General features: G+C 37.6%; 1 protein-coding gene across 5 annotated transcripts in view; it reads left to right on the top strand.

The window, feature by feature from the left end:
• The window catches only part of LARP4B (La ribonucleoprotein 4B), a 55,934-nt gene that overhangs the window by 16,332 nt on the left and 12,304 nt on the right, over window positions 1-27,298 (top strand). For 2 of the 5 annotated variants that reach the window (XM_058830665.1, XM_058830667.1), the window contains exons 2-13: window positions 2,072-2,206; window positions 14,263-14,410; window positions 14,603-14,764; window positions 16,858-16,939; window positions 17,360-17,496; window positions 18,855-18,958; window positions 20,770-20,880; window positions 21,362-21,415; window positions 21,766-21,975; window positions 24,944-25,050; window positions 25,537-25,791; window positions 27,216-27,261. In XM_058830665.1, the coding sequence (XP_058686648.1) occupies window positions 2,126-2,206; window positions 14,263-14,410; window positions 14,603-14,764; window positions 16,858-16,939; window positions 17,360-17,496; window positions 18,855-18,958; window positions 20,770-20,880; window positions 21,362-21,415; window positions 21,766-21,975; window positions 24,944-25,050; window positions 25,537-25,791; window positions 27,216-27,261 (1,497 nt within the window). In that variant the 5' untranslated portion in view covers window positions 2,072-2,125. Of the gene's footprint in view, window positions 1-2,071; window positions 2,207-8,846; window positions 12,334-14,262; window positions 14,411-14,602; window positions 14,765-16,857; window positions 16,940-17,359; window positions 17,497-18,854; window positions 18,959-20,769; window positions 20,881-21,361; window positions 21,416-21,765; window positions 21,976-24,943; window positions 25,051-25,536; window positions 25,792-27,215; window positions 27,262-27,298 lie in introns of those variants that run through there. The other 3 variants (XM_058830663.1, XM_058830664.1, XM_058830668.1) reach the window with 3 other exon arrangements.

Here is a 27,298-nt window from a genome sequence, read left to right as displayed (position 1 = left end):
TATATATATATATCCTTTAAAAGGATATATATATAGTGGAACTTCATTTTTTGTTTGACAGATTCACATGATTGTAGTTGTCTCCTTTCCTTTATCCATAGACTTACAAAGTTCTGGTGCTAGCACTATGTGCCAGAGGATGGAAGAGATTGCAGCATGGCTCTGGACAGGCTGATCCTAGAAGGGAATTGGGAGTATGTGAGATAAGTAGGTGACAGAAGGATGCAGAGACCTTAATATTGATTTGGGGATCAAAATGCTGAGTAGATACCACCATGATACCATGAAACGTATTTGTCTTTCTGTAGGCTTTAGCTTATGAATCTGGACTAAAGTGTATGCCCAAGGGTAGTATGAACAGCAGTGGGGGTTACATACAGCGAACATGAAATGAGTAAGAAGCCTTGGGCTCTTTTTAGAAAAAAAAAAGAAAATATTCAAAATTTTGAAAGGCTAAAGACAATTTCTTTAAAAAACATGAACAGAAGTGTTTTCCAAGAAGCTTAGACACTTCGTACAGTGTTAATGTGTCTACCTCTTCCTGTGCATGGCTTTGAGCAACACAGAGTCTGGCTATTTAGTACTGCTTTTGAAAAATTGCTTTCATCCCGAGAATGATCTTTGGTAATTTTATGAAATATAAACATCCTGAATAAATTCCACTTCGTTACATAACCTGTTAGTATATTTGTGTGTAACACTATTTGAGGGATAGTCTAATTCTGTTTCATTTTAATGTGGTTTTTTGTCTATGCCATTTCTTCCTTAAGTAGTTTTTATTCCAAGGTGAGAGACAGAGTGTTAGGAATAGAAACTTTTGAGAATATGATTGTGACACAGTACATGTGTTTCTTTTGAAAACACATTTTCTTGCCGACTTCACATCAATAGCACAAAATGATAAGCAGCTGTTCATGTAAGCTGAAATGTTCATCTTCTTGGGGATGTCAGTATATTTGTTTCCTCAACTGTATATGTAAATACCTTTTGCATAATCCTGTAATACAAGTGCTTGAATCAATTCACAGCTGAATGTAATAATTTTCTTTGAAATTTTTTGAATATATTCAGTCAGTTGTATTTGGCATTTGCTTTTGATCACTCCAAAACATAGTGTAGAAAAGATTCCATGGAAGGCCATAATACCCTATACTGAAAGAAAGTCTTCTTAATTCTAGCCTTGGAGTCAAGGTGGCCTAAAAGGAGCTTATGTTCCTAAAGAATAGAACAATACCATTAACTTCCATGTGCTGCAAATCTTTACATTTTCATTTTAAGGAGGTTGCATGTTTGGTGTCATCAACTTGAAGGCAGTGAATCTCTCACGCATTGTTACAGATGCAGTACTGGAATTTCCATGTGAATAAAAAACTAAAAAAGTGTTTTACATCTTTTTAGAAAAGAAAAAATTAAAAGCCTGATTTTCACACCTCAATATTTACTTTGAGACGTCATGCTTTAAATTAGCTTTGATTGTTTTTTGAAGACTTCTAAAAATAACTGTATTAAATAATAGCATCAAATTTCAAAGCAATATTACTGTCAGACTTTCAGCTCTACTAAGTTTTTTACTTGTTAAATAAAATAAGATTTTTGAGATGATAAGGCAGAAGAACTGGTTGAGCATTACTAGTCTAGCAGAGCTGTTGGAACATGCTTCTTAAATTTTGCAAAGATGAGGTGACCGTCAGAGTAGTTATAGGAGAAAGGTTAGTTTGTGATGAAATGTTTCGTAGTGAGTGGAGTCTGCCAGGTGGTATGAAGAAGTCATAGTTTGAAATGCAGTCTGAATAATTAAGGTGAGAATCAAGATAAACTTTCCCAAGTTTCTTGCCCAGTGCTGTGGCAAGTGTTCATCTGTAATCCCAATGCAGCCAGTGTCTGGGAGCGGAGTGTATCTGCAAGGTGGCTTTATCGTTTTATGTTTTCTCTGGATGCGTAATCCCAACTGTATCCTGTGGAAGTTCTTTGGACCTTTGGTCTGAATAAGGGTGGTGTGTCTGGAGTGGCTGAGGATTCTCAGGAATTTCAACAACCACTTACAGAATCTTTTGTTGTCTTATTTTTGCAGCTTGCAAAGGTGACCAGTAAAGTTCTCTCTGAGCAGCCAAAAAGCAGACAGCTCATGACTTCTGATCAGGACACTAAAGTTGTGGCTGAACCGCAGGTGCAGCAAGTACAAGAAGTTAAGGACGGTTCTCATCTAGTAAGTATTATAATTGCATGTTCCCCTGGTGTAAGTGTTGTATGAAACATGGTGTTTTCTCTGTGTCTTCATCAAAATTGTAGGTCAGAACATTTTAGAGGACAGAGAGCATTGCAACATTAAACAGCCAAAACAGAGCTATTGGAGGTGGTTAATTCTCCATACTGACTAGGAACCTCAACTTTGCTTTAGCCCTGTGGGGAGATTTATACAAACTGCAAGATATGGCAGTTTGCAGTCATTAAAGGTACAGGGCTTTTTAGTCTATGCAAGAATTGTATCACCAATCTTGAATTAGGTTCTTACTCACACCTTACCATGTGAGGAAAATGCAGGAAATGCACTTTGTATGTGTGTGTAATTGAAAAAAGCACAAACCCATACAAGCAGGAATTCACAATCTGTAACAGGAGTTTTGCTCTGTCAGTTATGCCAAGTGGCACGTGCTGCTGTTGCTGTGCTGCTATGAAGGATCCAGTAAGTGGCTGTATGAGATGCTTTTGGCAGATCATACTGTACATTGTAGTGTGTCTGTGTTGCAGTCAATGTTACTTCTTCAATCTTCAGGAAGACTGAAGACTTGATTTTTATTCAAATATATTAAAACTTTTGTCTTTGTTAACTGTATATTAGAAGGAATGTTTCCTCTTGGGACATCTTGAAGGCTTTGATTTAAGTGTATGTTCTGCCAGGAACTTTGCTTGTGCTATGCTAAGCAGCAGATACTTCCTGCTTCCAACTTAGCTCAGAGCAAGCACTAAGGAGCACTCTGAAAAACTTGTGCTTTCCTTTTATTTTCTAGGAAAGCTGGTGCACTTTTTGTTTGTTCCTCTCCCTGTTTTTTTTTTTTTTTTAAATTCTGAGTTCTCATCTTTGTTTTACATTTCTCAGATGTGAATTTTTTCTTATTTGACAGTAGAGGAAAAAATTCAACCTGGTTTTCTGCCATATTTCTGAAAGTTGAAGTTTTGAGATTTGCTGGGTTTTTTTCTTTTTTCCTTTTTTTTTCTTTTTACTTATTTCCCTGTACCAAGGGCATTAGTGTCAATAAACCAGTGTGTAAAATTGAGTAAGAGCAGCTTGCAGATTTGCTTCAAGAGCTTGGAGGTGTCTGTGTTTTAACAGGTACATTAGCATTAAAAGCTTACATGGATGCTGGTTCTTTTAATTTGACATACTAGAATTTTTATTAAAAAAAAAATTAAATCTTAATTCCTCTTCTTCCCTATTTATTTGGAGAAAGAGAGCATAACCATTTCTTTATATTTCAAGAGACCTTACTATTATTTTCACGAGAAGAGAAGGCTGATGTCAATTTAGATATCTTGGAATGTATCCATAGTGCTATAATGATACATTTCAAATAACTTGTTCTATTGTGATTAAAGCTTTTCTTTGGATGAATATTTTACCTAAAAAAGATGATTCTTGTAGCTTATTAGGCTTTAAGTTATACCAGTATGATACTCTTCCATGCACAGAAGGTCATTCTGTTTTATGAGCATAATTACCAGTATATTCTGTTAACAGTGGTGTTTTCAAAATGGTTCCTTCTGTAATGGCATGCTTGCAGGAGTTGATTTTTGCCAGTGCTCCAGGACTTCACTTGCAAGTTCTGGGAACAAGGTTATAGTTGGAGAAAATCTTCACAGAGTGTAGGAAAGAGCGAACAAAAATCATTAAGACACTTCCATCTTTCCATAAATGTGATAGGAAGGAGAAAAACTTCTGGAATTCTGACTATTGCCTTTAGCAAGTACATACTTCAAGTGAAATGAAAATCACCTGCTATTCCTTGTGTCTTGATTATTTTGAGATCAGAGGGCTAGACTGCAAAAATACATAGGTGCATATTTTTGCTGACCATTATTTGATCGTACATTTGATATGGGGCCATATCATACTGCTATGGCACCTAGTGAGCTCTCTAGGAGTCTGTTTTTAATAGACTTAGAAGAAATATGCTAAATTGTGCTCCCAGCTGTTTTGGCTGTGCTTTTCCACTGGCATCTCTTGATACACCTAGTCCAAATGCTTTTGTTCAGGAAGAAAGTTAGAGAATTTCTGTGGGGAATTTTGATGCACTTCTATAGATCCTGTAAAAATAGGTATTAGGCTGGTTCTTAATCTGAAGTGGTTATATAAAGTATTTTTTTGTTTTCTCTTTGAACAATAACTAAATTTTTCTAATTACGACCATATTCTGTAATTTGGCAAGAGCAAAACTGAAGACATTCTACTGTGAGTAATGTCAAATAGGTAATCAGTAGTGACTGAATTAAAATGCAAGTTTTGATGTTGTGATGGGACCCTTCAGCAATCACTTTCTAGGGTTGCTAGTTAAAAGTACACAGGTCATTTGTTCACTAACATTTTTTTCAAAGTCTTAACTTCAGAGTGAGGAAGACAGTCTTTTCTTCTGCATTGAAGTAGCTATGAAACTGTGCTATTTAAAGCATAATGTAGATCAATCACAAGTCTAGTATGGTTCATTTCTAACACAACCATTCCTGAGTTTGGCTGATTTTAGTAGTATTTAACCACAGAATTTTAGTAATTTTGCACACAAGTCATTTGAAGGAAATTGACGTATTGAAGGTCTTCATGGATTTCTTGTCAATAGTAGCTTAGACTTACACATTGGAGGTACATAACTTAGAGGATACTAGCAGAATCTTAACTTTGATGTTTTTCTTAGCTTCAGGAGATAATTATGCTATTTTTTCAACTTCTTTAACATAGAGGTGGGCTTTGTCACTTCAGGTGACATCTGCCAACAGACTGTTTGTATTCTGACTGACAGTTACTCTTTCTGAGAAAATGCTAAAGGTATGCACAGTCTTTTTCTTCACTTGTTGAGCCTAAACTCTTCCTCTGCCATGCTCATATTTGAATGTGTGGCCTCTCAGTGCATTTTCCAAGGACCAGAGATTTTTCTTTCTTTGATTAGTCAAATTGAAGTCCTGATCTGGAAATTTGAAAATATCTTTAGGAGGGATTCTTGTCATCAAGTGACAGCAAGTTCTGCAAATGTGTCTTCCAGTGCAGGGTATTGAGGAGTGGGGCCGTTTAAACTTGCTGTCTGATTGCAATATTAGCATCAGCCATTCTTTACCTAGCTGAATAATTACCAGGAGCTGCCATGGGTTTCTGTTAATAGGCATTCAAATCTGTGTGGCACAGTGATTTTTGTCAATTCTTATAGGTACTGTAAATACATTTAATCGTACTGTAAATACATTTAATCATACTGTTGTTCTAAGCAGGGGAAAAATAACTAGAAATTCATGAAAGGAGCCACTTGGTTGTACTTCCCAAAAATGTTTTTCTTAGGAAGCACTATAAAAGGGTGTCTCAGGATTATTACTGCTTGATTATGTTGTTCAAAAATCCTTTTGCAGCCCATTCAAGAGTAAGCCTCAGAATAAAAAGGAGCTGAGGAAATCGGGTTTACTAGTTTAATACAGGACCATGTGCTCAGTGAAAATTCAGTATACCATGTAATCCTCAGATCATTTGACAATATGCAGTATTACAAGCACTATATGCCAATTTAATATTAAGCAGCAGTTTGTATAATGAGTAGGTGGTATTTAGTAATTCAAAAGATCACAATTAGCTTTAAACAAGAAATGGGAGAATTAGACTAAACTGGACATGAGCAGTATCAACATTGTGAAGGATCAATACTGATCAGTTTTTGCTCTTTCTGTCTGGTATTCTAGATTAAGGCCATAAGAAAAGTGAATAGGCCATAAGAATAGTTTTATACGTGTAGATAACTTCTAATGCTCATGTTTAATCATTTCAATGTGGAGAATGTGTACTTAAAACTCCTAGCAGTCCATTAGCCATGATCTATCTGTTGGAGGGAGTTAGGCAATTTGACCAGCTGTTTCCAGAAGCCTGCAGTAGTGTCACTGCAACGTCTGTTGTGATGCTGCTCTTCTCTGTTCCTTTAACTGGAGATGGGCATCAGGTGTGGCCTTGGGAGTGCAGCATAATCACTGTTTCTTCAGGACTTGTTACAATTGCATGACTTCAGTATAGAAAAAGAATTAAGGAGGTTAGATTTCAGTAGATTGTAAGGACTGTTTTGACTTGTGTTATTGTATCTTTAAATCTAGATTACGTTTTTACCTTTATGCCTATAAGGCTGTATCTGGGATAAACCCTTACTCCTTGACAAAGAGTAGGTATGTGGAGAAGTGAAAGATGGATAAGTATACTCTAGTTAATAAGCATGTTGACTTCTTGACTTCTGTGTAGGTGTGTGCAGGACATAGGAATAAATACCTATTAAAAAAATAAATTGTTCAGGTTATGAAAGTGCTGCTTCAGAGCACTTTGTTTCATGCAGACAGAAGACCTGTTTAGGCTTTGAGTAGATGAGAAATATACCAGAAATAAAATATGCATGAATAAAGGAAAAAAACCCAAAACAAAGTAACAAAATTTATTCCCTAGTGGAGTTGGGCTTTGAAGTAGCAGAGAATGAACTTTAAGTGCTTTTCAAGTTGGTGGCAGTGTTAAGCTTAGCCAGAGGGTTCCTTGGGTGATGTAGCATAACAAGAGTGGCATTTTCTGCTTAAATTCACATTGCCTTTTGTTTTTAAAGTTGTGATCCCACAAGAAGTAGTATTGAGAAATTTGACTTAATGAATGTGCACTGTACCTGCTTTAAAATAGAAAATATCCCTGGAATCCTAAGATAAAAATAAAGGAACAAGTACAAAATGTGTCTTTGCACATGAGAAGGGTATGGGAAAACTGGATTAAGTTTCTGCTTGCCTGAACTACTTCACCCCTTTTCTTCCCATTAGTTGATAGGAGAAGTGGTTGTTAAGGCACTGGAAAAGTGGACTTTGCCCTGGTCTGTCTCTTAAAGACACTTAGCTCCTCTCTAGAAAGCATGAGTTAGTAATGGTTAAATCACAAAGGGAAAAATCTTGCTATTTGTTTACCTGATAAGGGAGTTCTCTGAATAGCTGCGAACTTTTGAAGTACTACTGTGGCTTTAAGCTGACATTAAAAACAGTTAAATTGTTTGCTTATGGCATTTCTTCAAAAAAAACTATTATAAGTAACTCCCTCCCCCTTTCCCTGTTCTCAGTTCCAGGGAATGCTAAAGAGAGGAGTGACTTGGCATAGTTTTCAGTCTGGATCCAAGCATGTTGAATAACTTTGTCCCAGGGGAGAATCAAAAAAAATGCAGCAGATGGCAGCAATGATGCATCAGACTTCCTATCCTTAGGAACAGCATAGCTGCAGGCACTTGGAGTCTTCCTGGGTTGGATAAGGGACAGGGGGAGGGCAGTTTTCCTCTGATCATACTTTACAATTTCGAAGCAGAGTTGCTGAAGAGGGGATGTACTTTTTAGCCAATTCAGCAATCTTTTATGGTCAGAGTTAGTGGAATATTAGTTGCTGTAAGGTGCACAACCAATGGAAAAATAGCACTGAGTTCAATGTTTCTCTGAAGGAACATTTGAAATAGAGTTTAAGGGTCTGTCTTGTCTTACACTCTGACATATTTTCAGTATCTTTTAGGTAACAGAGTAGAGTGGCAGTGTTGTTGTATACTCTGTAAACTCTCTGAAGTATGGGGTCCAAGTCTGAAATAATAATACTGAATTTGAGAGAAGGTCTGAGCGATGTGAGGTAATGAAAAGGCAAAGAAGAACTCTGTTTAGAGCAGAAAAAGATTGCTGGGTATTTTCATCTGTTTTGTTGGGCTTTTCGTATTTGAAGAAGCAGGAGCACTTTTTATTAGCAGCTACAAGACCTTACAGTAATAGAAATATTTCAGTATGTAAATACATGTGTATAAAAATGGTTTAGTTGTTACAAGGTCAGAAGGAGTCTGTGTATATACAACAATGAAAACTATACTGAGGAGAGACTTTTGGAAGGAATAGCATTCAGTCAAATAATTTTTTAAATATTTCTGAATTTTTAATGAAAGGATACACAGCTGTTTTTTGAGGTTAAGTATAATTAATCCTGTCACAGTACCATGAGGTGGGTAAATGATCTTGAGGCCCCCTTCAGTGCTAAGTCACCGAGGAATTATGTATTCTTTTTTTTTTTCCATACAGATAACAAATTTAAAAAAAAGTCTTGGAACAGAATTAGCTTCTGATAACGTACAATGACTGCTCAATGGAATACATGAGGTCTTATCTATCTTTAGCCTGTTTTTCCTAAAGAAGTAATTGTGGTGTAAGTTCAGCTCTGGGGGAAGGGAGGAGAAGGAAAAAATGGTCCAAAATGTGTTTGATCTACACATCAGATTTAAACATGTAAAGCCAGAATGCATTTATCCTTGTATAGAGGGTGGGAATTGTATTAATATAAATCAAGTAGTTTCTGACACACATGGGCATTGTGAAAGGTGTCATTTAAATATTTTAACAATTTGGATGAACTAAACTTTTTAGGAAATGAAGCAATAGAAGTTCATAAGACTCAGTAATACTCCTAAACAAACAGTAATCTCATTAGAAGGAGTATTTGGCTTGAATATTACAGTGTATATGATGAAATGCTGAAACATTGCTCAGCAACTGGGATTTGGACTTTGAGTGGCAATGACATATGAACCCCTGCATGGTTTTAAAGTGTGCTATTTTTGGCAGTTGGGTGTTGGCTTGCCTCCTCAGTAGCCATAGAAAGTTAGTGTAAAGAGGAAGGTGATTTGCAATGAGAAGACCCTCTGACACTACTTATTAAACATGGGCTGCTGCTTCAGTAAAGAATTGAGTAACAGCACGAGTGAGGAGAAAACCAGCTTGTTACAAAAATCTGTGGAAGAGGAAGCACCAAAGTCAAGGATAAGTAAAACTTTATCTTCAATTTTTGGAACTGTGGAAAGCCAGGATCTGCATACAGTGGGAAGGACAGTTAATGGGGCGGCTGTGACAGTTGGCATTGAATGTGTTTGTAGTGATGATTGTGCAGCATCAGATTCTAAATCTGGCTTTTGGGGTAAAAAAGCAAAATATTCATCATATAACAGCATGGGGAATACTCCCCACGGGAGCCCTAGGAGGATGTATGGCAGACCTTTTAACTTCTTTAATTCCTTTAGTCACCTCTTGAGAGTCTCTGGTACGTACGGAAAACTGCAGAGAAGTGAAGAAAAGAAAGATAAGATTATTAAAAAAAGAGCACCTAAAAAACCTAATAGTAATGGCCAGCATGTGAACAATATAGAAAATAACAATAGCAATATTAATAATGAAAATGGAGCTGCACAAGAGCATTGCTTGTTTGATCATATTTCTAACTCACATGTACCAGATACCGTAGACAAAGGCTTACAGAGTGAAATTTCCTTAAATAGAAATTCTCTGGAGGATTATGCAGTTACATGTGACCATTCAAGGCAAAATGAAACAACAGTAAATGTTGAAGACAGCAAGAGTGACAGCTTACAGAAAGTTTCAAGTTCATATAGAGAGATGTCTCCAGCATTTTCCTGTCTTGATGTAGACAACAGTCAAAATGTGAAAGACAAAGAATTTTACAGCATTTGTGTTGTAGATGCCGAAGATTTGAAAGGGGATGAAGAGGTGCCAGCTACTGTGCATGAAGAGACTGCAGCAGACATAGATAACTCAGCTGTTACTGATGAAGGAATGTGCACCATGGCACAGCCTCTAGACAGAGGGAAGGAATTTCCAGTGCAGCAATTGGCACAAGTGGAAGCCAAGTTTAATTCACAGAAAGAACTGTTTGAGTATAAAAAAGATGGTAGCTCAAACATGGAGAAAAAGGATACAAAGGAATATTGCAGCCTAGACATCCAGTGTTCTTTTGATAACTTACTGACTGACAGGTGTCAGGTGCATAGGCTAAATAATGACAGTACAGTAACAGATGTCTTAAGAGCAAAAGTGCCTGTTGAAATCATCCCTGAGAATCAGCAAGAGGAGTTGTATACCATGGAGAGTGCTGCCAGTTGGAGTGGATCACTGGATACAGCTTGTGAGTCCGTAAAGCCTGTGGATGCTGCTGGAGAGGACCAATACAGCCCTAACTCAGAAAAGGTGAAAAATAGTGATTGTATTTCCAGTGTATTGTTAAACACTGGAGTATCTAATTCAAGAAAAACTGAGGCCAGTAATCATTCTGATGTACCACTTGTGCCACTAACGAGGCATCCCTCAAGTGCTGAAGAGCAAATAAGTCCTGAACGGGTGGTAGAGAGCATGGGGGATAACTTTAAATTATTATTAGAATTACATAAAATGGACAGTGTAGAAAATCTTGATGAAGAAGTCTGCTTTCTGGACGCAGAAAGTAAATTAAACTCAGATGTGGAAAAGAAAGCACTTGAAAGAACATATGGTGACGGCCAAACATTTTCACCAGACTCTACTGAACATCACAGCAGTTTTGAAGAATCCTTGAAAGAGGGAGAGAAATGCACAGGTACAGATTTGAATAGCTGTGAAGCTTTGAACATGACTGAAACACAGCTAAACTTGGAGGAAGGTTCTGATTTTCAAACTCACATTAAAGGTTGCACTGAAACCAAGGCATCATCAGAAGCTGCAGTCCACAGTGGTGTGGAGGAAAATATATGTGTGAGTGCCACTGAATTAAAAGGTGACTTGCTTGAGGAAGATGGTCACTTGAGCAGAGCTAGACCAGGCGTAAGTGATGGCACAATGACATCTTGTGCACATAATCCAAGCACAGATGAAATGTTCCTAAAGGAAAACAGCTTAGAGTGTCAGGTTTCACAGGAGTCACTAGAAAATAAAGGTAAAGCATGCAAATACTCAATTTCAGATAACAAAACCAGTGTCTCGTCTGTGGAATGTGAGCATATGAGTAAGATAGACATGAACAGTAAAGAAGGTGAACAACAGGAGGATGTATGTTGCTTAGACACAGTGGAAAATCAATGGAGTGCAGAGACTGAGTCAGCCAAAATATCTGGGCATGTAGCAGAATGTGTAAAACAGGCAAAATTTGAAGGTCAATTAAATGAGTCCATTGATAACAAGGCAGAAAATGTAGAACAGAATCTGGATGCTAACATTGCTGATTGCGATAAAGGCATCTTCAATTGCAGTAAAGGATTGCCTGACAGTCAGAATGCTCCCTCTGACTCCAGTGTACCTGCAGCCACAGACAGTTGTATGCACAGTGTAAAATTACAAGATGCCACTAAAAATCTGGAAGATGCCAGTAAACTCTTAAATGAAGACCATAACTTTTTGCCTTTGTTGTGTCAAAATGCATGTTTTCATGAGCATGACAAACCAGCAGAGGAGCCTGAATTGAATCACTGTGCCAGTCCAGAGCCAAAAGTTGGGAACACTCAAGTTTCTGTTGGGCCTTTTACTGAAGAAAGATCAGAAACTCATGAAAAAAGTATATGTGATGTAAATGAATGTGGTCTTCAGGATAGTGAAGTAAATGGATGTGTCAGCATCCACACCAAGGAGGACCTCACTGGTTTTGGTTTATCAGCTGAGAATCTAGAACCTTTCACCAGGGAGAATTTGAAGCAATTGCAAGCCAAGACTACTGAACTGAAAAAAACCAGTTACGTATTAAATACTCAGATGAATGACTTGTCCACAAGCTGGGAACAGATTCAGCCAGATCACAAGATTTTCTCAAACAAAGAGCTAGGAGTTTGTGTTGACCCAAAGCAGGTAGACAAACATGCTGCTACCCCTTCCTATGAAATACCCAGTGCCTCTCCTGGTGCAGCAGGATTTCAGCAAGGCACAGAGCAGTGCGTGTTAGGTCTGATGGACGATGGATCAAGTGACCAGAAGCAGTCCTGTGACCTGGACAGACAAAATCCCCACGTTGAAATGTGGTCACATTTCATCAGTCTTCAGACTGGCAATGCTGATTGGACAAATCAGCTACTTTCTGATACAATTCCTTCTGGTAATGGTGAATATCTAGTGGGCTTTTTATGGAATAATGCAGCTTCTAATGATACCATGAAGAACGACAGACTGTGTATAGTTAATGAAAACTTACAGAATGAACCTGAAAATTTAACAGGTGCTTCATATGCAGTGGAAACATACCCATATCAGCTGCTAGCACCAGAATATGCTGGTACATGGGGATGGCACGATAAGGATGAACTTGTAAGTATTATGCAGAAGTGATTGCTCTTAAACCTTAAAGCTGAAGTTAGAAGTTTGACTAAGTCAAACTGTGGTGTCGTTAGTTAAATAGATGTTATTTTGTCCAGAACCTGATGACTCCCTTCCCTCTGGAAAACTGAATGCTGTACAGAATGCAGAAGTCAAAAATTTTGCTGAATATTGATTTTTTTTTGTTCTGTTTACTTTGTGCGAAAGTTCAGTCATTGGCAAAGTAACTTGATTGCAGGTTCTCAGTTCCAGCTGAGCTTAAGATAAAGAGTGTGCAGAAAGGAAGCTTGCTACAAACCTTTCTTAGTGCTCTTTAACTTTGTATAGGAAGAAATGTTTGTGGATTTTCTGAAGTTCTTATTTGGTAGAAATTAGGAAACCTTCTGCTCACTTCTGGAAGTGAGTAGTGCTGTAGAGAGGAGTGGCTGCAGGAGAAGTGAGAGGAAAGAGTTAGACTGGATCTTGGCCAGCTGAGCTAAGAAACAAGCAAAGCTGTGTGGCCACAATCCTGAGGTGCTCTGTGGACCCTGCTCAGGCAGAGAGGTTGGACTGGATGACCTCCAGTGGTGCCTTCCAGCCTTAGCCTTACCCACTCTGCAGCAGTCAACCTGTAGCAGCTGCTGCTCCTTTTCCTTCCCTGCTGAGCTTCCCTGAAATTGTTCCCCTCACTGGCTGTGTTGGAGCAGCTGCTCTGACCTTGCCCAGCACTTGCAGTGTGGGCAGTGGATTGTACTTGAGGCTGTTTGCTGTCTCCTGGGAACTTCTTAAATTAAAAATGGAAACTGGTGGAGCTTGCTGTCATCTTTGAATCCTTACTATGCAAGTAGTTATATCAAACACTTCCGCTTTTTGTAAGTCTCTGTCATTCAAGAGATGTGTTTAAGTAAAATTTCCAAAGCTTTTTTTCATTTTCTGGATATATTTTCTATGTACTGTGATAGTAAGTATTTGAATGCATGTGTTTAAGAAGATTTAAAGCTTTGTGGAGTTTTGGAGTGCCTGCTTGTAAACACTGTAATGTTCCTAGCATCGGTAAATTTAGAAAGCAAACTTTTAATAAGCTTTTTTAGTATATCTTGTCATGATACTCTTTCCCAGTGTAATTAGATTAAAAAATTCAACATATATTCTTGGTATAGAATAATCCAATGCACTTTGCTCAAACATTAGCAAAACAAGTCTCATGTTACTCTAAAAAAGTATTGTAGTAGATGTTTGCGCTGCAGTGAGCAATGTCTCTGAAGCACAGATGTGACCATCTGTATGATGGTTGTATATAACCATATGTAATCAATAAATGTGTCCATTTCCAATCCAGGTTAAAAGAGATTATTTTGAATGATTTAACTGGATCTGGTTATTCATCCTTTCTATCCTAATGCTCTGTTCATCCTCTAAAAGTAATAGCAAGTTGTCAAGCATGTCTTATTGCTTTCAGTTTTCCATAATGTTTCATCAAAACTGTTACATGTTTATATAATTTCAGAAAAATCCCTGTACTTTTGTAATTTCTTGATTTTTTTTTTTTTTTTTTTTTACTATTATTTTGCAAAAACATACAATAGTAATATAATCAACATCAAGTAGACATGTATATTAGAAAACTGCCTGAAGTCTAGGTCAAGTACAGGCTGAGTTAGTCTGTCAAAGGCAAAGAATTAAATGTTTGTTGTCATTTGTTCTCCTTGGATAGCCTTTTCTGGTGGTTTTTAATCAGATAAATGAATACTGTGCACCACAATTCAGTTGTGTTTATACCTGAAATGATTATGGGAATTCAGTTAATATATTCAGGTGTGAAAAAGCATGACAGTAAAATTTTGAGTTGTATGTCTGATACTGTTATTTGAAACTGAAAGTATCTGTGCACCAGATGCCTGCTCTGCATCCCTGAAATGCATAATCAATTTATTTTTGCAGGAGTCAACCAAGGTTTCTGAGTTAAACCCCAATGCAAAGGTGTGGGGAAATCATATGTTACACTTGGAAGCAAGTGGTGCCACTGATGGTAGCGTGAGCAAAACGTGGGAAGAAATACCTGACCAGCCTCCAGACTCTTGTAAAGAAGGTATGAATAAGAGTTTCTTGCTGTTGCTCAAGCAGAAGGTAAAACTTGATGCAGCAATGCCTTGATTTTAATTTTCTGTTAAAAAATTTAAAGCGAGTATGTAAGCAGCTTTATTTCAGATTTAGTTTTAACTATGGTGTTACTGTGATTAGAAGGAACACTTCTTGAGTGTGTTTGTGATGTGTGCTGCAGGACTGGATGCCAATGGCGATGGTGACAAAAAGCATCAGAATGCCGTGCTGACAGAGCTGCCGGAGCCGTCCCCAGCTGTTCCGGGCTCAGAGCAGACGGATATGAACCCTTTGGCTCTCGATCATTCCGAGTATGAGTCTATGCATGAAACCACCCAGACAGGTAGGAGAAAGCTAAGATATGCTTGGACTTAGTTTAAAAACAAACTAAACAAGTATTTTTAAGTTGAACAATGAGCATCTGGACAATAATAAAAGCCCCCCAAACTATACCAGTTTTCTTGTTCAATATATGCATTCTTTAAAATGACCCTAGGAATTCCTGTCTCTTTTGCAGTCAAACTTAGACATGTTTAGGGACCTGTCTCCTCCTGGTTTACATCTTAGAAGGTACTGCACAGAATCAAACAAATACGTGTTTGTAGTTGGGTCAGGTACTACTGAGGTGAGATTCACATACGGTTTGTGTCTCAAGTACTAATGTTCATGTGGGGAAAGAACCGTTTTATACTTGAAATGCTAAAATAAGTGACATTTTAGTCTTAACTTCTTCACATTCTTATTTAATGAACTTCCAAGATTTCAGTGCAACTGTTAATAGTAGCTGTAGTCTACACCAGATGGTATGTTTTAAGAAACTTCTGGAAACTAGCCTTGAGATTCACCATGCTTATATGTCTCATTGAATGGGACAGAAGGTCTGCAAGATGCATGTAGGATTACTATTTGAACTGAGATGAGGGATGGGAAGGAGAGGCAAATGTACTGGGTGTTTCTTGAGATTCACAACAGGTCTGTTTATTGTGCTTAGCTGATTTTGTATTTAAAATTACCAGTATAGCATCCATAATAGCTGGAAATCAAGGCAACTGAAAACACACATAGTTGTGGCATCATCTTTGCTAGTATTTAAAAACTCAAAGTTCTCATTGACCCTTCTACTTAAGGGTACTATTGGGGAATATTAAATAATAAATAACCAGTGAACAGAAGATTGAATTAATGGTGCCTCACGCTCTAGAAGAGAACAGTATTCTTCAGATTAATGCTGGAACTTGTCAGTGTGTCTTTTATGTACCCAAAATAGTTAACTTTTAACAAGAGTCCGATAATGTTGTAAAGAGCTGAACAGCAGGTCGGGTCTGTTCCACTTGATGAATAGAGACATATGGTCACAAGTCTGAAATCTGATCTTTCATTTTTTAGCAATTATTTTTAAAAATGCACGTGATTTTGGTCCTTACTGGGTTTTGGACAGGAAAGAGGAGACAGGGAAAGGAAATAGCGGCTAGAATGTGATACATGTATTTCTCAGGTGTTGGCATTCTTTTCGTCAAAGTAGAGCATGTGAAGGACAGTACGGTGGGAGAAAATTAGAAGTTGCTTTAGAAAGAAGAAAAGCTAAGGAGAGCTGAATAAAAGGATGAAAGTTAGTGAAGGGAAGGGTATAGAGGACAATAGTTGGTATGAAATACTTCTAAAAAGCTAATTTACATTTACATACATATATATTTAGATGAACGATGTGCTACTAAATGTTTTATAAATCGCTAAAGGCCATGCAAAACTTCTAATCCTATAACACTTCTCTAACTGACACAATGAGTTTAACCTCTAATGACACTGGTATGTTGTATCTAAACAAAATGGAACATGATGTTTATGTTTTCCATGTGATAATTTTTAAACTTTCACATATAAGAAAGAGATTAATTTAGCCTTCTTAACCAAAAGATTGTAAATTGATTACATATCTGTTGTTAGTAGATTGGATATCTGCTGATATTCCATAGCTATATTTTTGAAAACCTTCTCTGAAGTAATGTTTTGGTTATTTAGAGTGAGACCAGAAGCAAGGAGTGCCTCCATTGTGGTTTTCCCTTGCATTGCGTTAATCAGGGTTTTGTCAGCTAGGAATCGGTTCCTGTCCTGAGAATAGAACACAGATCTACAAGCCAAATCACGTCAGTATTTACTTTGAAATGTGCTTTAGTTGTTCTAAAAGTGCTTCAGATTTTTATGTATTTGGAGAACAGAGGTTAACAAGTGAAGTCAGACATGGTTTCTTTTTTCTGTCTCAAATAAAAAGTGTTGCCATGCAATTTCGGCAGTTGGTAACTAACATAATGAAAATGCATTGAATTTGAAAATTTGTTCCTAGTTATGTAGTCAGTAATAGACATGATGGCTTGTTTGAAATAGACGTTGTGTAATACAGCAGAGTTACTTTTTAATCGGAAGTATTTTAACTATTAGGTGGAAATGAACAGTTGCAGCCAGAAGGTCAGGAAGATTTACGAGAATTACTGAAAAAGACACTGGAAGTCTGTTTATCTAGGTATGTATTTACCTAAATGTACCAAACTGGAGGATGACTAAGAACTTGGGATATATGTTAATATATTTCTTAGTTTTTACTTAAAACTCAGTGGGAAAGAATGAGAATTTAAAAAAAAAAACGCACAGAAATTTCAATGTGTTGTGCTGATGTACCTCTTGAAGCTTACCTGAAACCCCTGTGCCTAATGCATAAACTAGCAAATACATGGGTTTGAAATGAGAGTAGTTACAAGCAATTACAGATTAGGTGAATTTTTGTAACTTAAGCCATTTAGCAAGCTTTGTTTAAGCCTGTAATTTTCATTAATTAGCAAAAGTGCTGAAGGAATCTGCCATCTACTTTGTGATGAATTTTTGTCTTAAGTTTATTGGACGAAGTTAATCTGTGACATTTCCCTATTTTTTTTTCTCCCAACAGAGAAAATCTTGCCAGTGACATGTACCTTATATCACAGATGGACAGTGATCAGTATATGCCAATAATGACAGTAGCAAACCTTGATCATGTCAAGAAACTCAGTACTGATATGGATTTGATTGTTGAAGTGCTGAGATGTAAGTAAAAGTTCCTCTGTGCTTGAAGGCATTTTGGTTATCGGTGCAGAACTATTAATCTGAATTTTTCATCTCTTCCTTCTTATTGCACTGCAGTAAAATGCCATTGTTTCTCTGTATGGCATTAAGTAACCCAAGCAGCTTAGACTACCACAGTTACAATCACAGTTAATAGTTTTATCACAGCTGCTCCATATTCTAGCTATTGAATAATTATCTGTGCAAATAAGAATTAATGATTTTAAGTTGTGGGGTGTGGTGGGACAACTCACATGACTGGAGGATCATGCCGGATATCTCCAGACTGTTCTGTAAAGACAGATGGGGTAAAAAGGATGGAGGAGTCTCACTCTGTTGAGGAGAACCTTGAATGTATAGAAATCAGCTGCATCAGTCATGGAAGCTCTATGGAGAACCTGTGGGCCAAGACCCTGAGGGTTGTTTCTGAGGGGGATCTTAGAGTTGGCATCTGCTACTGACCTAAACCAAGACAATAAGGCCAACAGAGCAATATTTGAGTCACTTATGAGAACTTTGGGTCAGCCAAACCTAGTTCTTACAGTCGATTTCAATGGCTTAGATATTTGTTGAAAGAACAATACAGCAGCTCATGTCATCCATTAAATTTCTGGAATGTGCAGAGGACTGTTTCCCCATACAAGTGTTAGATGTGCCGACCAGGAATGAGGCACTGCTGGACTCACTGCTCAGAAACTGAGAAAACCTGCTTTGTAATCTCTCAGCCAGTGGAAGCCTTGGCTGCAGCAGTCACAGAACTGTGGTGTTTGGGGTCGTGCTGAGCACACTGAGTGTTTCTAAGGTTTTAGATTTTGCAAGAGCAAACTTCAGCTTGATCAGAGCACAGCTGGGGGGGATTCTGTGGGAAGTTTCCATGGAGGATAAAGGCACTATACTAGTGTGCTGGGAGTTCTCTCCTGGAATCACAAAAACATTTCATCCCCTGTAAAAGTAAGGGAAGTAGGTGGATCAAGAGACCCCCTTGGCTTAACTCTGTGCTTCTGAGTCTGCCCAAAACAAGAGAGAGGCATTCCAGAAATGGAGAAGTGGATGAATACCTGGTGAGAGCTACAAGAGCATTGCCAGGATGTGCAGAGGTGCAGTTATAAATGGAAAAGCTCTGCTCAGATTGAATTTGGCAAGAGCTACAAGTTTTGTAAAAAACTAGGAAGGGTTCTTCAGGCATTTAAATGATGAACATAAACATTGTCTGCTTGTTTCTTATTGTTCAAAAATATTTGAAGCTCTGCATTGTAAGTCTGTGTTCACAGCATCTTTTGGAGTTCAAAGCTACTAGATTTGCTGACAGCTAAAATGCATTCTTGTCTTTTCTCTCTTAGCGTTGCCTTTAGTTCAAGTGGATGAAAAGGGGGAGAAAGTTCGGCCAAATCAGAATCGCTGTATTGTGATTTTACGTGAAGTACCTGAATCTACTCCCATTGAAGTAAGTGTTCCCTTGTTCAGTAAAGAATACTTTTCCCTTAGGACTTGGAAGTTAGATTTCTACTAAATCTCAATAAGCACATCACATTTTTTACTACGCTTTTAGTTTCTAAAAGCACTTCTTAAACTTAGTTTATTGTGTTTGTTTGGGTAAGAAATATTTTTGATAGAAGAATGCTTCTCACAGGAAGACTGTGGTAGAACCTGTAGTTCTGCAGAGGGCTGACAAACTGATAGTGGTGTCTTTGGTAGAGATACATCATTTTCTTGGACTTTGTCTTACCTATATGCACTTGGTCCTCAGATCCTTGGTTAAATAGACAAAGATGAAAGAAGATAAGTCGTAGACTAGAAAATGCCACCGTTGCAACTTGAAGCTTGTTCAAGTAAAGTTGTTAAAGCTTTGTAAATGTTTCCATAATGCTGAAGTGAGAGGTGTCAGTAAGTCACTAAGGATCTCCACTGGCTTGTGGAATGAGTGCAAGACTGGAGAACTTCATTCTTAGAAAGATACTTCATACCACTCTGATGAAGCAGGGACTATGACTAATGGAAATATTAGAAAAAATTATGGGGTCATAATTAAACCATGCTGAATTTTCAAAAAGGAGGAGAAGGTGTTAATTCTTAATGATGGATATATATTTTAATTTCTCTTCTATTAAATTTTACAAGGAAGACCTAAAGATTCTGAAAGAGTTGCTCTTAATAGCCATCAATATAATGGATAATCAAATATAATTAATTCCCATACAAAAATCAGAAGTACTGCAATTTGGAAACTGATAGCAAAAAAGTAAGTCGCCTTAATAAACAGGAACATGAAACAAAATGCTAAAAGATATTGGAGGGAAGAAGTTGGATATATGCTATGTAAATAGGTTAAAAATAGTGGCTATTTCTAGCTTTCCAAGTGAAATGTAGCCTTTCAAAGACTGCCTAAATTTTAGTATTGTAGATTTTTTTTCATATTTATTTTTTTTCTGTCATCAGTTCATCAGATTGGATATATTAGCACTGGATGTTAACTCACAAATGTTTGACAACAACAGAGTTCTGAAGAATCTTTCTTTTCTGAAGAGTTGGTCTCCAATGAAATGTTTTATACATTGTGTTTAAATTTGTTGGGCTGGAAAAATCTAGACTTATGTAACCAAATAGCTAACCAGCCTGTGTTTTCTGGCACAGCAGAGTCAGGCTTTATTTAAGTAGCAAAATTCCAAGGTGCTGTAAGGCCTCCCAAGTTGTTGCCTTTTGATGCTGCTCACCCCAAATCTGTGACAAAACAAAAAAGTATGCAAATGAATTAAAACAAGGAAATCTATGGTCTGTTTCTTCTTTAGAAACTAGCCAGTTATGTTTGAGGGTAACATAAGCCCTGTTTCAAATACATGAATCTGTAGATATTTGAGTCGAAGTTTATCTGCAGGTTTCTGCTGAAAGGGCAGGATTTTCCTGTCCCATGCCACATGCGCAGGTTTTCATGTGGCTCCATGGTTTTGGGAGAAATAGACATATTTCTGCACTTGGTGCCAAGTTTAAATGTCTTCTGTGGCCTAAATAGCTCCCAGCTAAACCTCTCTTGGAGTATGGCCTTAGACAGTGCTAGTTTGAATTCCTTCCAGTGGGGAGATCAGAGAGAGCTGACCCTACTGCAGGTGTTCTGAACTACTCTGTTGTTTTGTAAGCCCTGCAGTGCTTCCTGTCTTTCTTTCTTGGAGTGTCAAGAGTTTTGCATTTTGCACTGATGTTTTCTTCTCTCCCTCCTTTCCTCCTTACCTCCCCACCTCCTTATCAAACCACTTTCCCCAGGAGGTTGAAGCACTTTTCAAAGGAGACAATTTGCCTAAGTTCATCAACTGTGAGTTTGCCTATAATGACAATTGGTTCATCACATTTGAATCAGAAGCTGATGCACAGCAGGTAACTCTGTTTTTTGAAGCGTATTAGAATGTAAAAGTAAATAAGGATGATAGGAGGGTGAATTGACAGGTTGTATTACAAATGTGTAACAATTTAAAAATACCCCAAACTGTAAAAAAAGTAATTCTTCCCCTTAGGTAGTATCCAGTTTTCAGTAACAAGTAAAATTAACACTTAAGAGGTTTTTTTTATCTTGTTTACATATTCTGGCTTCCTGGCTAAAGCTATGATTTTTTTGTACTGAGAGTGTTGATATTTTGGGTGACACATTGAAATGCTTCAATCTAAACCATTAGAGTTTTAATGCTCCTGAAGTGCTCAATGATCAGTTAAATGTTGCTAAATGCAGGTGATGTATGAGAGTTTGCTATACTGTAACATTAGCAGATACTACAGGAATTGTTAGGCTTAGCCTGTCAAAATTTAAGTTTCCTTTATTTAAATTACATTTGACAAATCTAACACTTTCTTTTTTTTGAAGGCTTACAGATACCTTAGAGAAGAAGTGAAGACTTTCCAAGGAAAACCAATTAAGGTAAATAAAGGTTTATGATGTTAGGAGTGAGGTTTGTGTGTGTATGTTCTGGGGTTTGTGGTGCTCACTGTGATTTCTAATATAAACTTAAGTGGTCCAATCTTAGCAGCCATTTGACCTGGATTTAGAAATGTAGCGCATACTACTTCACTTCTCATTTTCCTCATTTCTGGCAGTGGTATATCCAGCCCAGCATTAGGCGGCAGGGAAGCATTCAACTGTTGCTGCTGTCCTTGAAGGACAAAGCAGTGACTGCTAAGTGTCCAGTACAAGTTTGAGAGCTACTAGTTTGAACCATTCTGATTTAATTTGAAAGGCTGCTGTAATAAATAATCTAATCTCCTTTGCAGGCAAGGATAAAAGCAAAGGCAATAGCTATAAACACGTTTTTGCCAAAGAATGGATATAGGCCTCTGGATATGAACCTCTACACGCAGCAGCGCTACACTGCATCCTTTTACATACCTCCAGTATACAGTCCCCAGCAGCACTTCCCACTGTACAGCTTAATTGGCCCACAGACATGGTCAGCCACACACAGCTACCTTGACCCTTCATTGGTAAGTGTCTTGATTCTGAAACAGTTGTATTCTTTTCAAAGCTGATACTGTTTTCTTACTGAGGTGTAGGGAAACACACCTAGCCTGAAGAGGGGAGTGTAAAGATTCTGATTCTTGAAAAACTGTCCTTCGAAATCCTTGCCATGGTGCATAAGACAGATTATTTGAAAATTGTGTCTGATCTCAGAGTGGAGTGTAATTCTCTTCTTAAACCTCTTAGGTATTGAGGCAGTTCTTTAGTAAAGACTTGTCAAGATACCAAGATATCTTGCTCTTCTAGCAGGAAGTTAGGTTGTAGGGTAACATGCTGAATTGCCCTGTTTGACATGTTCATAAAGCAGAGTATTTTCTGTGCAATAGTAACATCTCTTTCAGCAGTGAAAAGTAAAATTGCTTTTGCTAATTACAAAAATCACCTTGAAATTGCTTTATAAATTGTTTTCTTAAAGGGGCTGTTGGTGAGGCTTAAAGCTAGGGTGGTAGCAATAAATCCTTAAATACTCTAATGAGACATCTACTGTATCCTGCCATGCTGCTTCCATTTTCTGCTTTGTGACAGTCTCATCAGAATTGTCTTGGCCCCTTTTAGTTGGCCTTTGTTACCCTACAAATACATGGACAGTTTCCTGTAATGACTGGGAGGCTCAGGTTTCCTATCTGAAGCCTCTTTCTCCCCCTTGGAGATGCCTCTTTATTTGTGGCTCAAAGAAATACAGGGAGCAGTGCTCAAAATTAGAAGTTCTTTAGATGTTTTTTTTGGCAGAGGATTAAAGTGTCCTTGAACAAACTTGGGCAAACATCCTCTGTACTGAACCACAGCTAATTAAAAAGTTAGTGTGCTAAACACTTCACACACAAGGAAGGCAACCAGAGCCCTTGCAGGGGGAGGCTTTCTGTGGGAGGGAACGAAGAATGCGGAGGAGACAAGGTACCACAATGAGCAGTGTTGTTCCAGGAGAATGCTGTCTTGTTAAGCAGCAATGAATTTGAATCTGCCTGTAGATAAAACTGACTATTGCACTGTCTTGCTCTGGGATACTGAAGGAGCTGGATGGGAATGGTATCAAAGACACAGGTTAATAAGCCACAGGTTCAAGCACAGCATGCATACTGTGTATCTACCTTATGTTATCCTGTAACTTTTTGTGTTCAAGAAAGCTTACTAGCCCTGTCCTTTGGGAAAGCCATGAGTTTGCCAGCAGTGAAGACCTCATACTTTCTTCGTCAAAACAGGAAATCAACTGTCTACACTTTGCTTTTCACTATTTTGCAGTGTATTGTCATTGGTTAGCTGCATTTTATGTACATGACTGTAACGTGATGTTTCTTGATTCTTTTGTAGGAAGAGCTATATTTGAATAGAAATCACTTGAGGAGAACAGGGACCATGAGGAACCATGACACAGCAATAATTTTCATGAGACAGGGTTGCAGTTTGCATGTAGAGACTTGTGTGAAAATACAGCAAAGTTTCTCTATTCTGCTTCAGCATAAACACTACTTTCTATCATCACTAATTTGAGATTGAATACCCCAGTAGTGTGGGCATGCCATTTTAGTTCTGAAATTTAAATGTGACAACACATGAACTCAGGATTCTAAAATTGCCTCATTCTTCATCATGTACTTAATAGTATTTGATAAAAGATCTAGTTTTCCTATTTGGGAGGAAAAAAAAAATAAAATTGAAAGGAAAGTCTGTTTGAACCAGTTGACTTCTTTTGATATTATTGGAAAATGGGAAAAAAAATATTTTTTTCCTCCAAAAGGATCACACATCATTATAAAGAAAGAGGAATTGAATATTGCTAGGGTCCTAATATGTTCCGCATCTTCTCGTTTTTCAGGTTCAATGGTTACTATCTTTGTTGCAATTTTGCAGCATTCATGTTGTAACTCTTAAACCAGAAACCACTTCAAAGCATTATTTTGATGAAACATTGTTCCTCGAGGTGCTTTGTTACAAGTTTTTTTTAATGGCCTTTTTGTGCAGCCTGAGGTAGCATTTGCTGTCGTGCATGCTGGGTTAGGCTAGCAGTAATTTGATATGACAGATTTGGGGTTAAATTTTGGTTTCTATTGGTCAGTGATTTAACTTGCACAAGAAATCTCTTTCAAGTTTAATTGTGGCTTTATAGCAAATGGTCTTAATCCCAGCTGCTTCTCAGCGTTTAGTAGAATGTAGAATGAGTCTTGTTCCTTCTGCACTGTAGTTATTTTCAGGGGGAGAAGACAAGCAAGCATTTGCTGGTGCTAACAGTAACATTTCTTAAATGAAACTCACACATTTAAATAAAAATGACAAAAGTGTGCTAGTGAGGTTGGGAAAATTGCTTTGAACATGCTTCAGGTTTAGAGACATCTTTTTACTACAAGACATTGGTCTTCACCCACCCCAGAAAATGTTTTGCTAATGTTTCTTCAGACAACAAGAGTGTTTCACATGTAGAAGTAGATGTTAAGATCTGTAAAGCTTCAGAGTTCCGTTTAACATCCACTTATTCTTTAGGCTTTATTTAGATGTCATATGGAAGTAGAATGAGGAACTAAAAAGTTGGAGTTTTTTTAGGGAGGAATTCACACACAATTAGAAGAGAAACAATTACATGCCACGTAGATTAGAGGCTCTGACAAAGAAGTACCTCGGTACTCCCAAGACATGCATAGTATGATGTGAAATAGGAGGGGAGCTATTCAACTTACAGCCAAGAATTTTGGCTTGATGTTTTTCAATCCCCTTGAACTATTGTAAATTGAATATGTACAGTGACTGGCTTCTCAGACCAGCAGAATCTTGGGTTTTTTCAGAAATTTTGTAACTTAGCTACAAGATACTAAGCAGATGCTCTATTGCTGTTTGAGACAATCTTTTGAGTACTGTCCTGCACAGAATGACATAAAATATGGAGTTAAGGAAAGTAATACTCAGTTTGTTTATAATGATGAGCATGTGATACCATTTTTTTAGGTAACACCATTTCCAAATACTGGGTTTATCAATGGGTTCACGTCTCCAACCTTTAAGCCTGCTGCTTCTCCGCTGACAACGCTCAGACAATATCCTCCCAGGAACAGGCAAGTTCATCTATCTTTTAACAATGCTGTTGTATTATCTAGCACATGGGGTTTTCATCTGCTTATTTTAGTAACACCAGCTAACTTGAGAATACTTGTGAAACTGAACCTGGTGCCAAAGGTGAGGCCAAAGGGCAGATGGTGCTCCTGATGCTAATGAATGTAGTGTTTCAAAATGTAAAAGGAAAGGCTGAAAGCTGAGAACTTGTCTGTTCTGTGATTTAGGGTATTCGGCTGAAATATTCTGAAAGATGAAATGTCATCAGCAGGATTATTCATATAGTAAAGGTCTAGTTGAAAACAGACAGGGAAAAGGTTAATTTTGATAATTCACATGACCTGTTACTATGAATGTTGATCATTCTTATAAATGAAATAAGTGATAAAGGACTGAAGATCTTGCTTCTTCTGAATTCTGTGAATAGGCTTAGGCCTCAGAAGGTCTCTGATAGTGCGCGTATGTTGAAATGACTTTTGAATTTATAGGAATCCTAGCAAGTCACATATACGACATACAATACCCAGTGCAGAAAGGGGACCTGGGCTTCTAGACAGTCCTACAATATTCAACTTTTCTGCTGATCGTTTAATCAATGGCGTCAGGAGTCCACAGACGCGGCAGCCGGGACAAAGCAGGACACGGGTGCAGAGTGCTACCACCAGTTACACCAAGAGGGAAGTGGGAACTGGGCGGATGGAACAGACCAGCGTTGACTCGTCCCCTGGATTAGGGAGAGGAAGGTGAGTGTACTCCGTAGTTGTCCCCTGAACAGCCAAGTACTGCTGCTTCTGAACGACTCTGTTTAGTAGAGGTGTGGTATTGTTACTGTTCTCAATACTGATACAAACTCAGGCTCTCTCCTCACACCTAAAATCTTGCAAAGTACTTCACCGAAAGTTAAATACAGAATAAAGCAAAACAGACTTTCTTACTGGATGAAAATCATTATTGGCAGCTGATGAATAACTTAGATCTATAAGATCTAATCCTCTAGCCTTTCTTCATCTGGTGCAAGAAAGTTTTTGTATATTATTTGTTTGACTTTACTGAAAAAGTTCTGCCCAATTCTGTTGTTCAGCATTGTAGATTGTACACCTGAACATGTATTAGCATTCTTAACTTTTTCAGTTGAAGGATCAGAATTTTTACCAAATTGGGCATACACAACAGCAAAGATGATGGATTGGTATGGAGGGAGGAAAAACAGCTACAGGCAACTAAGGAAACTATTGTTATGTTGTTTTAAAAGCAACCAAACAAAAACCACAACCAACTACCAGGGGAGCTGAAAGCTGGCATATTTATAAATACAGTTCTAATAAGTGCTTCATGAAAATATTATGCGGCTTTGATAATGGCTGTATTTATGACTCCAAGTAAATCACAGTTTGAGTGACTTACTGAATTGGAAGATAACTCAAGTGTTTTGCAGATGATCCTATTTTAGACTCGTATCACTTCAAAATTAAATGGGTATTTTGTGCAAGGGTTGTAATACTTTTCTAAATCTAATTTACCAAATTGTGTTATAACTAATGGACGAAAGTGTGATTAAGAACTCAGGAAATAAGATTGCTCAAACTATAGACTGCAAAAATGTACAGGAATACTCAGTACTTAAAATTGTATTTTGTTGTTTCTGTATTGAATACATTTAGAAATTATAAAAAGTCATTATTATAAAATGTCAAACAAACTTAGAAAATACATTGAAACTGAATTAGAATGCAATGCAGATTTTATGAGTGCTGCTTGGAGGGCTTTATCTGAAGCAGGGCTGGAGGCAAAATGCTGAAAATGTTTTGAAGGAGCCTTACCTGGATTGAAAATTGTTAGCTGAATTTGAGAAGTTACATTGGCATAGAAAAATTCCTAACCCCCTTATTTAGATACTTTATGTTTTGTCTAGTCCTTATATGTAATCTCTACTGAGATGGTTTTAACACAGGAATTACTTATTGCATATTCTTATGCTGATTTGCATAAGATCTGTACCTTTATTTTAATGACAGCTTGCTAGGAATTTTTCTCTACAACTTTTCTTCATAACCTGTGTAGAGTGAAGATGGGTGAAATAGCATTTGGAATTAATTTCTCCTGTTTCTGTTAACTGCTTTCTGTCCTTTTATAGGCAAGGTTCTCATATCTGCATTCTTTCCCTTAGGAAAAACTCATATGGCTACCGAAAGAAAAGGGAGGACAAGTTTACAGTGAGTGTTCATGATCTTATTTGTCTCTAATAAAAAC

Source organism: Poecile atricapillus, chromosome 2 (genome assembly GCF_030490865.1).
Source record: "Poecile atricapillus isolate bPoeAtr1 chromosome 2, bPoeAtr1.hap1, whole genome shotgun sequence".
NCBI lineage: Eukaryota > Metazoa > Chordata > Aves > Passeriformes > Paridae > Poecile > Poecile atricapillus.
The sequence above is the reverse complement of the archived record's forward strand: the minus strand, read 5'-3'. Positions and strand labels throughout refer to the sequence as shown.